The 14,154-nt window shown below is 35.1% G+C and overlaps 1 protein-coding gene across 1 annotated transcript; it reads left to right on the forward strand.

The window, feature by feature from the left end:
• The first annotated feature begins 1,512 nt into the window (after positions 1-1,512).
• Positions 1,513-3,430, forward strand: LOC103493396 (uncharacterized). The gene is made up of 4 exons (XM_008454114.3): positions 1,513-2,069; positions 2,183-2,318; positions 2,466-2,559; positions 2,663-3,430. The coding sequence occupies exons 1-4, from the start codon at positions 1,774-1,776 to the stop codon at positions 3,115-3,117; spliced, it is 981 nt and encodes a 326-aa protein (XP_008452336.2). The 5' UTR covers positions 1,513-1,773; the 3' UTR covers positions 3,118-3,430.
• Positions 3,431-14,154: the final 10,724 nt, after the last annotated feature.

Consider the following 14,154-nt stretch of genomic DNA (forward strand, 5'->3'; position numbering starts at 1 on the left):
AACTCAACCTATATTTTAATGGTTGGGTGGGTAATACAATTTGGGTTATTCAGGTTGCCAACCCAACCAACCACAAAATATGGGTTGAGCTGAGAATGTCCCCCAACCCAAACCAATCCTATCGAAAATATGGGTACCCTTAGAGGCTCATATAGAAGAAGAATATTTGATTTGCTAAATTGGTGGAAGATAAACTCCTCTCAATTTAAGATTATTAGCCAAGTAGCTAGGGACATTTGTAGTATTTCTATATCAACTGTGCCATCTGAATCAACCTTTAACACTCAAGGACGAGTGTTAGATTACTTATCAAATTGTAGAGACACTCATTTGTGCTCAGAATTGGATTTAATCTAAATTTTTTGATGACATGATTGAAGAAATTGACGAAGGTAATATGTATATCGTAATTAGTACCTTTATTTATTTCATTATTTGACAATTTACATTTAAATTATCTCATTGAAGCTAACCAATTTTTATTTTGATCTAGAATTCATAAACATATAAAACATAGGAAAGAAGATGGAAATTGGATTTCATAATTTAAATTATGATTCTACGGTCTAAATTCCTAATCTCAAATCTTTATTTACATATTTTTTTTATATTAATTGTTTACTTATTAAATATTGAATTTTTTTTTGTAGATTGTTGTAGTACAATGATGAAAGCTTATTACTTCGTGTTACACTAACAAGAGATAGAGTATAACAGTGCACCGATGCTTACTTGATCAGTAAAACAAAGAGTTAGAGGCTTACTATTAAAACAATTGGAGGATTAATTGTTTCGTAGTTGTTCTTTTGTTTTTATTAAAGCTTAATTTTTGTATGTTTATATTAATTGTTCTTTTTGTGTCGATGATGTTTAATTGGAGACTTATTACTAAAACTAATGGTGACCATTCAAACAGCAAAATCCGAACAATTTCTTAAAACTATATCGAATCAAATACTCAATAAAATCAAAAAATTTGGTTTGATCAGGTTTAAATAAATTTGAAATCGAGTTGAAATCGAACAAAAGCGTTTTTAACATATTTAAAAAAATAGTAAAACTGAATTGAAAATCCAACTGCTTTAATTTTAAAGAACAAAACTGCCAAACCAAATTAAACCGAATTATTTTTAAAATTTCTTAAAATCACCTAAACCGAATTTGAAACCGAACCGAAGTACATAAATACGGGTTGGTTCAATTTGGTTTGAACTAATAAATCGGTTCGTTTCGGTTTGGCCACCAAACTGAATCGAATCGAACAATTACCACCCCTAATTAAAATAATAAGACTATAACTATCTTGTCAATTACTTGATCCAAAAAATGAAAAGAAAAAAGAACTACTAGACTCGATTTGGGTTGGACACTGTCGGTACAAAATTGAACAATTTTGGATTGGTTAGTTTTAAAGGAAAACCAACCCGACCCAGTCCAATTACACGGGTGTGCTTTGATGCTTTTCTGCAGATTCGGTAGGAATAAAGCATTCAAGCATAAGAGTCGAGGTAAGTGTTTTGCTCAAAGGAGCGTTGTGAACGTACCCTATAGATAGTGTAGTGGATATGAGTACGGAGGTTATAGGAAGAATAATCATAATAATATTATTAAAGAAAAAGACTCAAAACTTAAAAGCAATGACTTCCCTCTGAAGTTTCGATCTTCCCGTCTGGCCTCCATTTTCTCAAAACTCCATTGTCATAGCTTCACTTCAAAACTCGTTAGGGTTTGAAACTTTGCCTTCGCGCTTTCTCCTCATCACTCTCCAAAATCATGCCGACCGTAGCTACCAGATTCACTTCAATGGCGACTGCTGGAGTCGGAGTTATCACAAATCGTTTTCGAAAACCCCCGCCTGTTCAGTCATCGGAGCAATTGCTTTGTAATTCCACTCGTCCTGTTTCCGTTCTCACATCCTCTTCCTCTCTCTCCCTCAAGCCTTTCTTCACCTATGAAACCGAGCTAGTCATGGAGGCTGGGGAGCCAGTCCCTAGACTCGTATTTGATCGTGTCCCTAACCTTGAAGAATCAAAGGAAGCCACAGCAGATTTGAAGGAGGTCTTGGATGCGTAAGATTGATCATAACTCCTCATTTTCCCCTAATTCTTTTATTGTATACTCAAATTTTCGCCCATTATTGTAACATTTTGCTGGAAACTCTGTATGCATGTCTTAACTCTAGGATGTATCTTCAATCAGAGCCTCCATTATCATCGGAAATTTCTCTGCCTCTGAACTCTGAGATAGTAGGTGACGGACCAGGGGTGAAGCATGTTCATCAAGCATTTCGTTTGCTTTGCAATTCCCCTGAAATTCAGGCAATTAATTTTCACGCCATTAAATTTAATTAATAACCACAGCATTGAGGTTCAGTCGATCAATTAATAATAATTTCTCGAAGTTTTAGAGAAATGATAGGTCTTTGAATTGAATCTGTCTGTTTCAATTTTCCATTTGCTCTTCAGAATGCTGTTGCCTCCGCCGCTGCGGACCAGAAGGTATACGAAGCTGTGCTTGAGAATTCTGAAGTCAAGAAACTCATCCAATCATATCAAATCAGTAATCACTATCTTCATTTTCTTTTGAATCCAATTTATCTTTTTGAGGCTGAAAAAATGTTGTGTTTCTGTTGCAACACTTGATGAGGTTAAATTTCATGAAGGTTCTGATACCAATGAGGAGAAAGATGAAGAAAATGTTATCCAGGAGGAAGAATCAAAAGCAAGCGAAATGAAAATGTCCAGGAATCCAAAAGATTTCGTAGTTAAAATGGTGAAGAATATACTGAGTCATCTTCCAGGCTTATTTGGATCTTCAGTTGTAGAGAATAGTTCTGGATCAGATAGTAAAGAAAACTCAACCATGAAAGGTGGGAATTTTGAATCAGGCTTTGTGGAAAAGCTCAGGAACCTGAAAAATTCGGTTGTTGAAATGGTGACTAAGATACCGAATTATCTTCCTAACTTTCATGGATCTTCTTCTTCAGCTTCAGAGAGTGTTTCTGGATCAGATCATAAAGAAAATTCCCAAAGTTCTGTCCCTGAATTGGATATAGGAACATCTCTTACAGGGTTGGCAATCATGGTTATTATGATTGTAGTCTTCAAGCGAGTTTAGTCTGCTCACAAGAGTCTGCTGGACCTGTGGAAGCAGTGTGTAGAGCTTCAAACAAAGGCTCCAGAGTTTGTTAAGTATGTTATAACTTATACGAGTTTATCTCTTGCTAAATCTTAATAGATAGTATAAGGGAGATACTTTATGTTAACAACTGTTTTTAGCTTTCTTTAGTCAATTCTCTGTGTGCTATGGATAATGGGATGGATATTATGGAGTTAATTGTACCTCACTTCTCTAGGAGGAACAAAGATATCAACCTTTTCCATTGTATTCTTATTTCCTTTTAATGTAGGTTACCGCCATTTGGGTTGAACTTAATCTCTTACAAGTTTCATTCACATTCAAATGGTGTAGGATCCAAACTGAGGTCCAACCGTTCCTCTGTTTTCTTATTCGTTACCAATATGGCTAGAATGAGAAATTGCGAGACACCCACAAAAGTTTTTGTAGAATTGTATTAAGTTTGTGGCCATAATCTGAGAGCTTCTTTAAAACAAATGAAAGTATTTTTTGGGTGAGGATTGATGTTATTCTGACGCCGTAAGACTCGAGCAATATTGAAGAAGAGAATACACTAGACTTAGGGATTGAAAGCATTTAATAGGATACCCTTCCACCCAATGTAGTTAGCCACCTCTTCCTTGAATGTCTGGCAATGTTGGGAGATTTGTACGGAGAATGTCATCTTTGAGAATTTTTGTTGCAACTTTCTTACCATGCTTTTCATCTGTGTTAAGTAAACACTTGAACTATTGGACGGATCTCAAAAATTAATATAAAAAATGATTTTTGTTTTCTGAAACTTGCTTTGGCTTTCGGAAAACACTTTAACTTGAGCTTGTAGATCATCTCCTCTCTTCCTAGAAGCAAAGCAGGTTAGCATTGAAGAGCCTGATCAAACATAGTCTTGTGATATTTTATTTTATTTCGATGAGTTTAACAAATACTTAAAATACGATCGTGGATTTGATAATTAAGAATTCAAAATCATGGTTTTCAAAGAAAAGTTTCACAAAACATATATTCCACAAGTATTCTTTAGAGGCATGACGGGCAGAATTTTGTTGAGTTGAGCATATAGTAGTTGTCAACTTAAATTATATGTTCATTAACGTTTTTATTAACGTTTTAGGCGTAAAATTGATTTTACCATATCAGTGATTTTTATGACAAAGAATTCTAACTTTTCTTTTTTAGTAGGATACTTTTGTTTGCTTAATTTTTTGTGCAACTATTCAATGTTACGCTCATGTTTACCAAGTATTCGACAACACTTAATTAATTAAGATATCAACTTAGAAACTTCTTTATTTTACAATTTTGATTCGATCAGGTTGGTATACAAACTACTCATGTTTCATGATGACAAGAAAATCACAATGTTAGATACGTTTGATAACTACGTTAGATTAAGATTATTTCATATGTTATAGATAAAGACGTTTTTTTAAAAGAATTAATAGAGAAACAAACTATCTTAAAAAACTTAAATAGCCTAATTTGGCCTTTGATTTTACACCATTGGCCTAATTTGCCTATATATTATACTAAGGTCCTAATTTGGCTAATATTATACAAAAAAGTCTGGCCCAAAGTACTACACTACCCACATTAAATGATCTACGAATTAAAAAAAAATGGTAAGTGATACGTTAATGGCGTGAATGGGAGATTTTTGAACCATGTAAGAAAGAGCAACGGGCAATTTCATAATCCATTATACTCTCATTTGTACGCTGAAATTTTTCTTCAACCAATCTTTAGGGTTTTGAAAATGGAAGATGAAACAGCGGCGGAATCAGGATGGAAGACCAAACGGTAGTGAAAATTGATGAGATTTTGAAATTCGTATCGATCGACGATGGCGGCCACCGGAGAATCTGAACTCGTTGTTGAGTTAATTAATCGACGACGGAGGGAACTAGAGAATCTAGCTTCTGACGGTGATGCGACTTCGTTTTTGTACCTGGACACGCTTTCAATTTTAAAATCAACGGGCGTGGTGGCGGAGGGAATTCGTTGACGACGGACAAGGAATTGGTGACACTTTGTTCAGAGTTTTTGAAAGGCGGGACGAACACAACGAAGACAGTGATAGAGTGGGGGATGGCAGAATTGATAGCGAATGAGGAAGTTCAGAGGAATATTGTAGAAGAAATTAAAGAGACGGTTTGTGAGAGAAAAGTAGAGGTATATATTAAATAAAATAGTGTATTGTAACGCCCCAAAAATTAAGATAATTTATTGGGCGTTATTTTGAATCCATTTAATGAGAATTATTTGATTTAGGTGGGAATTGAAATTAATTACATATTTCTTGGATAAATATTTAATTAATTAGAGGTTTTGGCATGTGGTGTTTGTTAAGTTTTTGTTTAAATGGTAGGTTAAGAGGATTAAGTAAAGTTGTGGATTTTTAGTGTTGTTGAAGTTGAATTTAATTAAATAATTATGGATGTTATTTAATTAAATTGTTGGGTGAAAAGTTGGTTGGAGATTTAATAATTATATGTATATGTGGAAATATATATACAATTATTATGTTAATGGAAAAGATAATTATATTTGTTGAAATATAATTATTTAAGGAAAAGATAAACAATAATTAATTATTGTGGAACATACTTAATTATTTTGGAGAAAGATAAATATTGATTCTGGAGTGAAGTTGTTATGGTTGGGTTAAGATAATTTGGAAGTTATAAGTGATTTATTGGAAAAGATTTGATTGATTAAAAGAATTGAGGATTTAAGTTAATTTGAGATTTTGGAGGGAAAAGTTAGTTTTGGTGGAATTGTAATTAATTGAGTATATATATATGAATATATATATTTAATTAATAATATGGAAAAGTGAAGTTAATTATATGATGGAATATAATTATATTTGTTTGGAAAAGAAGATAATCCATAAGAGAGAGATGATTGATTTGATTGGACGAAAAAGATATATATTTATTTATAAGAGAGAATAATAGTTTAAATAAATATATATTTATTGTAGATTTTGGTGAGAGAAAAATAATAATAATAAAGAAGTATTATTATTATTATTAATGGTTATAAATGCCTAAGATTAAGCCATTTATTTAGGAGAGATAATGGGAATAAAAATATATGTATATTTTTTTGGTATTATATATATATATCCTAAAAGGAAAAGGAAAAGGAAATAATAATAATTATTATTATTATTGTTATTATTTGGGTCTATAAATAGCATTGGAATGCTTAAGATGGAAATAAAGGAAAAAGAAAAAGGTTCTTTTATCTTCTTCTCTAACATAACCCTCTACTGTCGCCGCCTCAGTTGAAGTTAAGATTGGTCTCTTTGGAAGCTTGAGGATTTAATGTTATGAATTTTTCCATCAAGGATAAGAGAATTTTTCAACCTTCATTTGAGTAACCTTGGTATGTCAATGAAATTAAATTAATATTTTATTAATTTAATTTTGATCTATTTTGGGTTTCTTTAAAGGTTCAATTGGCTAAACTTTTTTAGATTTAAATCTTGGATTTTTCCCAATCAAGGTTGAATTGGTTTTAACCTTTTTTTTTTTTTAAGTTAATTAATTTGGGAGAATTTTTGGATGTTAGCCAATTGCTAATTTCATTTAATTAAGATACTAAGTTTTCCTTTTATGATCAGGATCAAGTTAATTGGAGAATTTTTACTGTCAACTAGGGAGTACCTTTGTTTGGCTAAAATCTCCAGGTAAGAGATTCTCCTACTAGACCTTCGAACTGAATTTAAGAGACCGCATGTAATTATGATTATGCATTGATGGTAGCTAAAATGCATAACTTGATGCTACTGATAATGACTGTCATTGTATTGATGTTGATGATGATGACTGAGATTATTATGTTGATGATTGATGATGATGACTGATGTTATGTTAATGACTGGTAGATTGATGTTGATGATTGTTAATGCATGATATATTAATCACATGATCAAGGACGTTAAGATTAATATTCATGCCATGTTATGATGTTATGTTGTGCTACATGCTATGGATAGGGTGTTCTGTTAACTTTGTCTATTAGAGTCGTACCTGCATGGGTGTCCTCCGGGATCACCACCTATTTAGGATTGCGTCGTCCGACGGGACCGCCAGTCTAGCATGGCTATTGATATGATTCGAGTGATTCGACGGGGTCCTCGCATCCCGATTGTCTTAGTGTTACCTCCGGGTTCACTACAGACCAACATGTCCTAGGTGCTCCCCCGGGACACCGAAGACCAGATTTTCGTTCCTACGGGAGCGCATGTTGCACGTGTTCGGAAACGTGCCAGAGATTGGGTACTATTTACAGGACTCTAATGGGAAGTTAACAGACACCTAGCAGGACTAGTAGTAGGTCCCTTACTGAGTATATGTTTATACTCACTCTTTCTATGTTTAAAATTTCAGGCGAAGGTAAAGGTAGAGGAAAGCTGGCGAGCGACAGAGAAGGATCCGTGACATGCCATATGAGGACTCAGTTTTGCTTCCGCATTTATGTTTTAGTGTTTTAATATTCCATTTTTAATGAAAATTTATTCTTCCCTCGTTTCAAAAAGTGTCTCTTGTCATTGTTTCTTTTCAGTAACGACCTCAACTTAGTATAAAAAGTTGGGTCGTTACATGTATATTACAGTAGTGCATTTTTCCAGTTATTGAAATTGAAAGCTGATAATACATTTTTCGACTGAGATGGTATATATTAAATAAAATAGTGTATATTACAATAGTGCATTTTTCAAATTATTGAAATTGAAAGCAATTTTATAATACACTTTTCGACTGAGATAATATATATTAAATAAAATAGTGTACATCAAGATATTATACATTATAATTTCAAGTTAACTAAAATTTACAATATTAAATACAATACTACAATGTTCTAAACTGCGAAGTCTGACCTAAAAAACTGAAGCGAATAATGTATACATTATGGTTGAAAAAATATCATGTGGTAGAAAAATAGGAAAATAATACAGAGTATATTTTCGGCGGTGAAATTTCTTTTTCGGTCAACGACGATTTTTGGCGGTGACCGAAAGATCCGCCTGTGTAAGAAAATTAGGACAGAAAAAATATATAATGATGCTTGTGGTCATTCAGCGGTGGAAGAAAAATTATGGAAGAACTGATATAGATGAAAATTTTTTGAGTAATGGGAAAAATCGTGTGAGCAGTGCAAAAAGGCAAATTTAAAAAATATATATATGTTTTTGAATAAATTTCCATAATAAATGGGAAACGTTTTGACTAATATAATTAATTCATATTTATTTAAAATACAAATAAGAAAAATATAATGTATACAATTATGATAACAATAATGTAATTAAAGAAATAAATAATAATTAAATCCGAAAATGATATATATTAAATGATAATCATAAAGATAAGATAGTTCTAAAAAAAGAGAATTTCTATTTATATAAAAAACTGAGAATTTATGATAATTGTGAAATTTCGTTGCCAAATTCGGCATTTTCTCTAAAGTTTTTTTTATTTAGTAATTTTTTTAATTCACATTGTGTATATATGAAAGAAATTATTATTGCATATTTTTTTACAAAAGCGTCGAACTCTTCTTATTCCAAATTTTTTTATGTTTAATGTTATTAAATTAGTAAACACAGTTGTCCAATTTCAAAATAATCTGTTAATAAATTGTATTAATTTTATTCAAAGTCATTTTTTACAAATAGAAACTAGTTTTTGCATATTTGTAATTAGCGATAGTGTCGTACATTTGTTGTTATCATATTTAATTACATGGTCTAGCGCATGTGTCCATATTTATATTCATTAATTAAATTACTTATTGCGTAGCACTCGAACGCCATATTGCTCGAATTGTTACTATTTGCCTTAACTTGAAAGAAACATTTTAAACCGAATTGAAGGGATATAAAAGGGACAAAAAAAAAAACATATGCATAAACATGGATGTAGAACGGATCCAAGTATTGTACATACAATTTTTATTTTTTTTTGCTAAAATAAGAACTAATAGCAGTCAACAACATAGTTCAAGTGTGAAAATAACAAGCAAGCCAGTAAAGTAAGGATATAAACTATTTGGAGATGTCTCGTATGAGGACTCTTTCTGCCTCTCATCATCAGTCATCTCTACGAAACCTCGCATGTCGTCCATATGAGACAACAGGTGTCTTTGCAACAACGCCCTATCCAAACTAGTTAGTTCCGGCATCTCACCTGACTATACAAATTCTCGTTGAATTACGCAGTTCTTCACGTCATGGGCAAGGACGTGCAAGAACATCGCGACTATTTCCTCAACATCCAACAATCTTTGTCCGCGATAGACCAGCTACAGTTCTAAGTAAATTGCATAGAATTGCGAATGTTCACATATCCATGCATGTGCTTTGTCGACACACAAGATCAGACTCGTGTATCATGCGAAAGTACACAAGCTGCCTAATTCTATGCCTAGTCTTGCACGATGTTTGTGGGAGACGTTTATTGTTGTTTAATAGTAGCTCCACCATTAGGAGCATCTGACGTTGGGCCAATGTGAACACAGTTACGACTCCAAGAATTGTTTGTTGATCCATTTCAAAGTACCTAAAATGTCATAAAAAATATTTACCAACTATGTTATCACAATGGCCACATACGTACATTGTCAAGACATCTATAGACGTAAGAAAAACTTCTCTATTTCAAAAAAGTTAGTATATCGAATGTACAAACAATTTGTTTATTTGTTCTTTCCTACCAATAATTGGCAAAATGTTTATTTCTAATCATTATCAAAATTGTAGCTTCCAAAAACCCTTCTTACAAGTTTTTGTAAACAAATTATGTGAAAACGATGCCACCTTATGTTTGATGATGTTTTTTTTTTAAAAAAAAATCTTTCCTACATATAATTTGCAAAATATTTATTTCTAGTCATTATCCAAATTGAAACTTGTAAAACCCCTTCTTGAAAATATACTTTTTTTTTTACAAGTTATTTTTAACATTATATGAAAAGTTATAGTAAATTATGTTTTCAATTAAATTACATTATTCTAACGACATAAAAATTACAGGTGAGATTTTCAAAAAGTGTTTTACAAAAGATTGCTAATGAATGCAAATTTTTTCAATACAACTTTGGACGATGAGTTAAAAACATCTTACACATTTGTGTCAATTCTAGTTATGTACATCTCATAATGGTGTCAATGTACTTTTTAAAACACGTCAAAGTGGGAAACCTATTTTTTAACTTTTTAAAATCAGAAAAAAAATATGAATATGATGTTCTAATTCTTATTGCGTTTCTACTAATGAAATTAAGGCCTATGCTACATATGAATTAATTTCATACTCAATTTCTTCTTACACTAATGTGACTGGATGAAGTGAAAATGCAAACATTGGGATGCTTATTTAAAAAATTAAATCTAATTCCGTTCATGTAAGAAAAAACAATAAATTGAAAGTTTGAAATCATAGGATATAAAATGATAATACAAAATTTAATGAATAAGTTAAATGTCCATACAAATGTCCAAAAAGTCAAACATAACAAAACCAAAGTTTGTACATTACAAGTATAATTAAGTAGACATTTCTAAACGCACTAGAAATGAACAATGAATCTAGATACGGGAAATCCATAGTACCTCTTAAAAGGGTGGGATTATCGTGGTTATTCTGCAAAAAAAAAAAAAAATGAAGACGTTACGAAAAGAAAAATGGCGAAAAGCATACACATAATTTAAGAAACCCCGAACTAAAGGAAAAAAATAACAAGAAAACCTTGAGTACATACCTTTTGCGTGGACGAATGACTTGTATTTGAGGATACCAAAATGTAATACGTAAAAAAAATAAACATATAAAATATATTTTAGAAAAAGTTTGTTACGAGCCTTAGAGTCATGAAATCGGTTACAAAATGTGAACCAGATTTCATAGTAGTGGAAACATTAATAAGGAGAGGAAAAAAACACGCGAGGAACCACAGAAAATGCATTGCTTCAAGTAAAGACATGTAAGCATATTAAGACAAGATTCATAGTGGTTGAAACATCAATGAACATATTTGAAGATAGGTAAGAGTACATATATTTTCATCCAGCATACCATGAAAAGGGAAGGCAAGTATTCATGGAAGGTTCCTAATAATATAGAAAGAACAATAGGAACGAACAATAGGAACAAACAAAGTGCATGGGAAAATCAGACAATCATAGGGCAGAAAGTGATGGATAATGAAGCAAAAAATGGAAACAAACAAATTACATACCAAAAACAAAGTAGCAAACGACAGAAGAAGTGAGTAATAGAAGTGCAAAGATGCAAGTGAAGAAAACAAAAGAGGAAAGGTGAATATATAGGGGTGGATGAGAGAAGTTATTATGGATTTAATTAACACACAAAAAAAAATCAGGGAATCTTTGCAAATGACAGTGTGAAAGCATACAAAAGTCACACATGTGATCAAACCCTATCCATTGGAACCTAGCATTTTTAGCACAGAAGGGGTAGGTTGTCAAAAATATTGAAGGGACTAAACAATCTATAACAAAATAGATTGAACGGCCAAAATTTTTCATAACGGCTACTGACTACAGAAATACACAAAAGAAGGAAGAAAGTACATAATCACAGAGAAAGAAAATTACAATGGAGGAAGAACATAATCAGATAGCCCGAACAAGAACAAACAAACGTAAAAATAATTCAGTTGCACACCCCATCAAAGTAGGGGACCGAAAACATACTTCATACTTTTATTACACACAAATAGGTAACAAGGAAATAAATTATGAACTATGATGTAACGACCCAACTTTTCCGGACTAAGCTGAGGTCACTACCAAATACCAAAACTCGACCATTCAACATAAAATTTAAAACGGACCAGATACGAATCATTAAAACAGTATAAGCCTTACGAAAGACAGTTTCGGGCCCTATTTTAAATAATTCAAAAAGTCACAAAATAAAATGTCAAGTCACCAGTCCAAAATCACAGTCAAAATATTCTGACAAAATACATAGCGGAAGCGAAAGAAAATCAGACGCGTCCATATGGCCTTCACGCATCCTTCCTGCCTCTCGTCGGTCTGCCCCTCGCGGTACCCCTACCTGAAAAGTTAAAGAAGGGAAAGGGTGAGTATAAACATACCCAGTAAGGGACCCACTACTGGGCCCGTTAGGGAACAACAGTTAACTTCCTATTCGGGGGTACCCTACATAACAGTCTAGTGGTTCCGTAGAACGCACATATCAGTCTAGTGCTCCCGAAGGATGCACATATCAGTCTAGTGCTCCCGAAGGATGCACATATCAGTCTAGTGCTCCCGAAGGATGCACATATCAGTCTAGTGCTCCGAAGGATGCACATATCAGTCTAGTGCTCCCGAAGGATGCACATATCAGTCTAGTGCTCCCGAAGGATGCACATCTCAGTCTAGTGCTCCCGAAGGATGCACATGTCAGTAAGGCACACTACCCCATAGATGAAGCTAACTGTTACCCTTCAGTCCAAACTAAACTGTCTACATCAGTCACATCCCAACGACATTCATATCACAGTCCCGCCATAGGCATTTGTCAGTCAGATAGTATAGGTTTAAACATCTACGCCCTCAGTTGCTTTATGCATTATCGATTTGCACGCCCAATAGGGAAACCCTAGGTCCAATCGACTAACCAACCAAAACCGGACTCACTGTCCTTCCCCGTCCGAATTCCATGAACCACATCCAGACCAGTGCTTTACTACATACTAAACCGTAACTTTAAGGTCCATCAACATATAATTTCAATCCACAAATAGCAGTCACAGTATATTTTCATCAGACAAAATATAATATCAGTACTTAACAGTCAACACGCATACAGATATTCAGTACAGTCACTAACGTGTAATCCCCTGTGGATTACTACGGTTTTTTAACCTGGACTCGGGGTCCAGTAGTAGGAAAACCCTTACCTGAAACTCGGTTATGCCCCTCGATCGAAATCTACGCTCGACAGATCCACCTAACGAAACATGAAAGTTTTAGTTGATGACTTTAGTAGAAGTCGTTTAAAAAGATCGGAAGCGACATCCGTTGACTTACCCAAGGAAAGGAAGCTATCTCCAACCAGGCCTACCGCGAGACCCGAGAACCCAAGTGTCAACTCTGAACTACCTTCAAGGGAGAAAAGTAGGGCCATAACTTATTCCAATATTCAACTCTAATCGGATGTAGCAACATTAGAGAATTCATCGAAAACAATCCTTACCGAAGACTCACCGTGACCCGGAGCGGAGGAAGGAAGGCTTAGGTGGCTTGGTGAAAAAGGAGCTCGGCTCGGCTTGAAGGCGCTCGGCTCGGCTCGGCTTGGCTCGCGGTTCGGCTCGGCTCGGCTCGCGGCTCGGCTTACTCGGCTCGCGGCTCGGCTCACTCGGCTCGCGGCTCGGCTCACTCGGCTCGCGGCTCGGCTCACTCGGCTCGCGGCTCGGCTCGCGGCTCGGCTCACTCGGCTCGTGGCTCGGCTCGCTCGGCTCGACTTGGACAAGGATGGCGGCTCGGCTCGAACAAGTATCGCGGCTCGGCTTGGACAGGGATTGCGGCTCGGCTTGGGCAGCGATCTCGGCTCGGCTTGGACAGCGATCTCGGCTCGGCTTGGAGCCGATTTAATCTTCACACTCCCGGCGGCGGAACGCGGCGGCGATGGCAGAGATGGATTGCCCGGTTTCTTTCGTCGACGACGGCTGACGTTTTACCACCCAGGCAGAAACGGCCGACGGCTGGCCGTGCACGCGGAACTGCGAAGAAGAGTAGTCGGGGACGGCCGTCGCTGATGCCTCCCGCCGGTGATGTGCGAACACCGAAGTGGACGGCCGACGAAAGCGCGCGGGTGACGTCTGAGTGCCGGATGAAGAAGCCGAAGAGAAGAAGACGAAGGAGAAGAGATTGAAGGGGAAATAGATGGCCGGCGGCGTGCGGGAGAGAAAACGGAGATGGAGGGGGCTGCGCGCGCGAGGAGGAAGAAGGAGAAAACGAAAGAAAAACGG

The sequence above is a fragment of the Cucumis melo genome, chromosome 6 (assembly GCF_025177605.1).
Source record: "Cucumis melo cultivar AY chromosome 6, USDA_Cmelo_AY_1.0, whole genome shotgun sequence".
Taxonomy (NCBI): Eukaryota; Viridiplantae; Streptophyta; class Magnoliopsida; order Cucurbitales; family Cucurbitaceae; genus Cucumis; species Cucumis melo.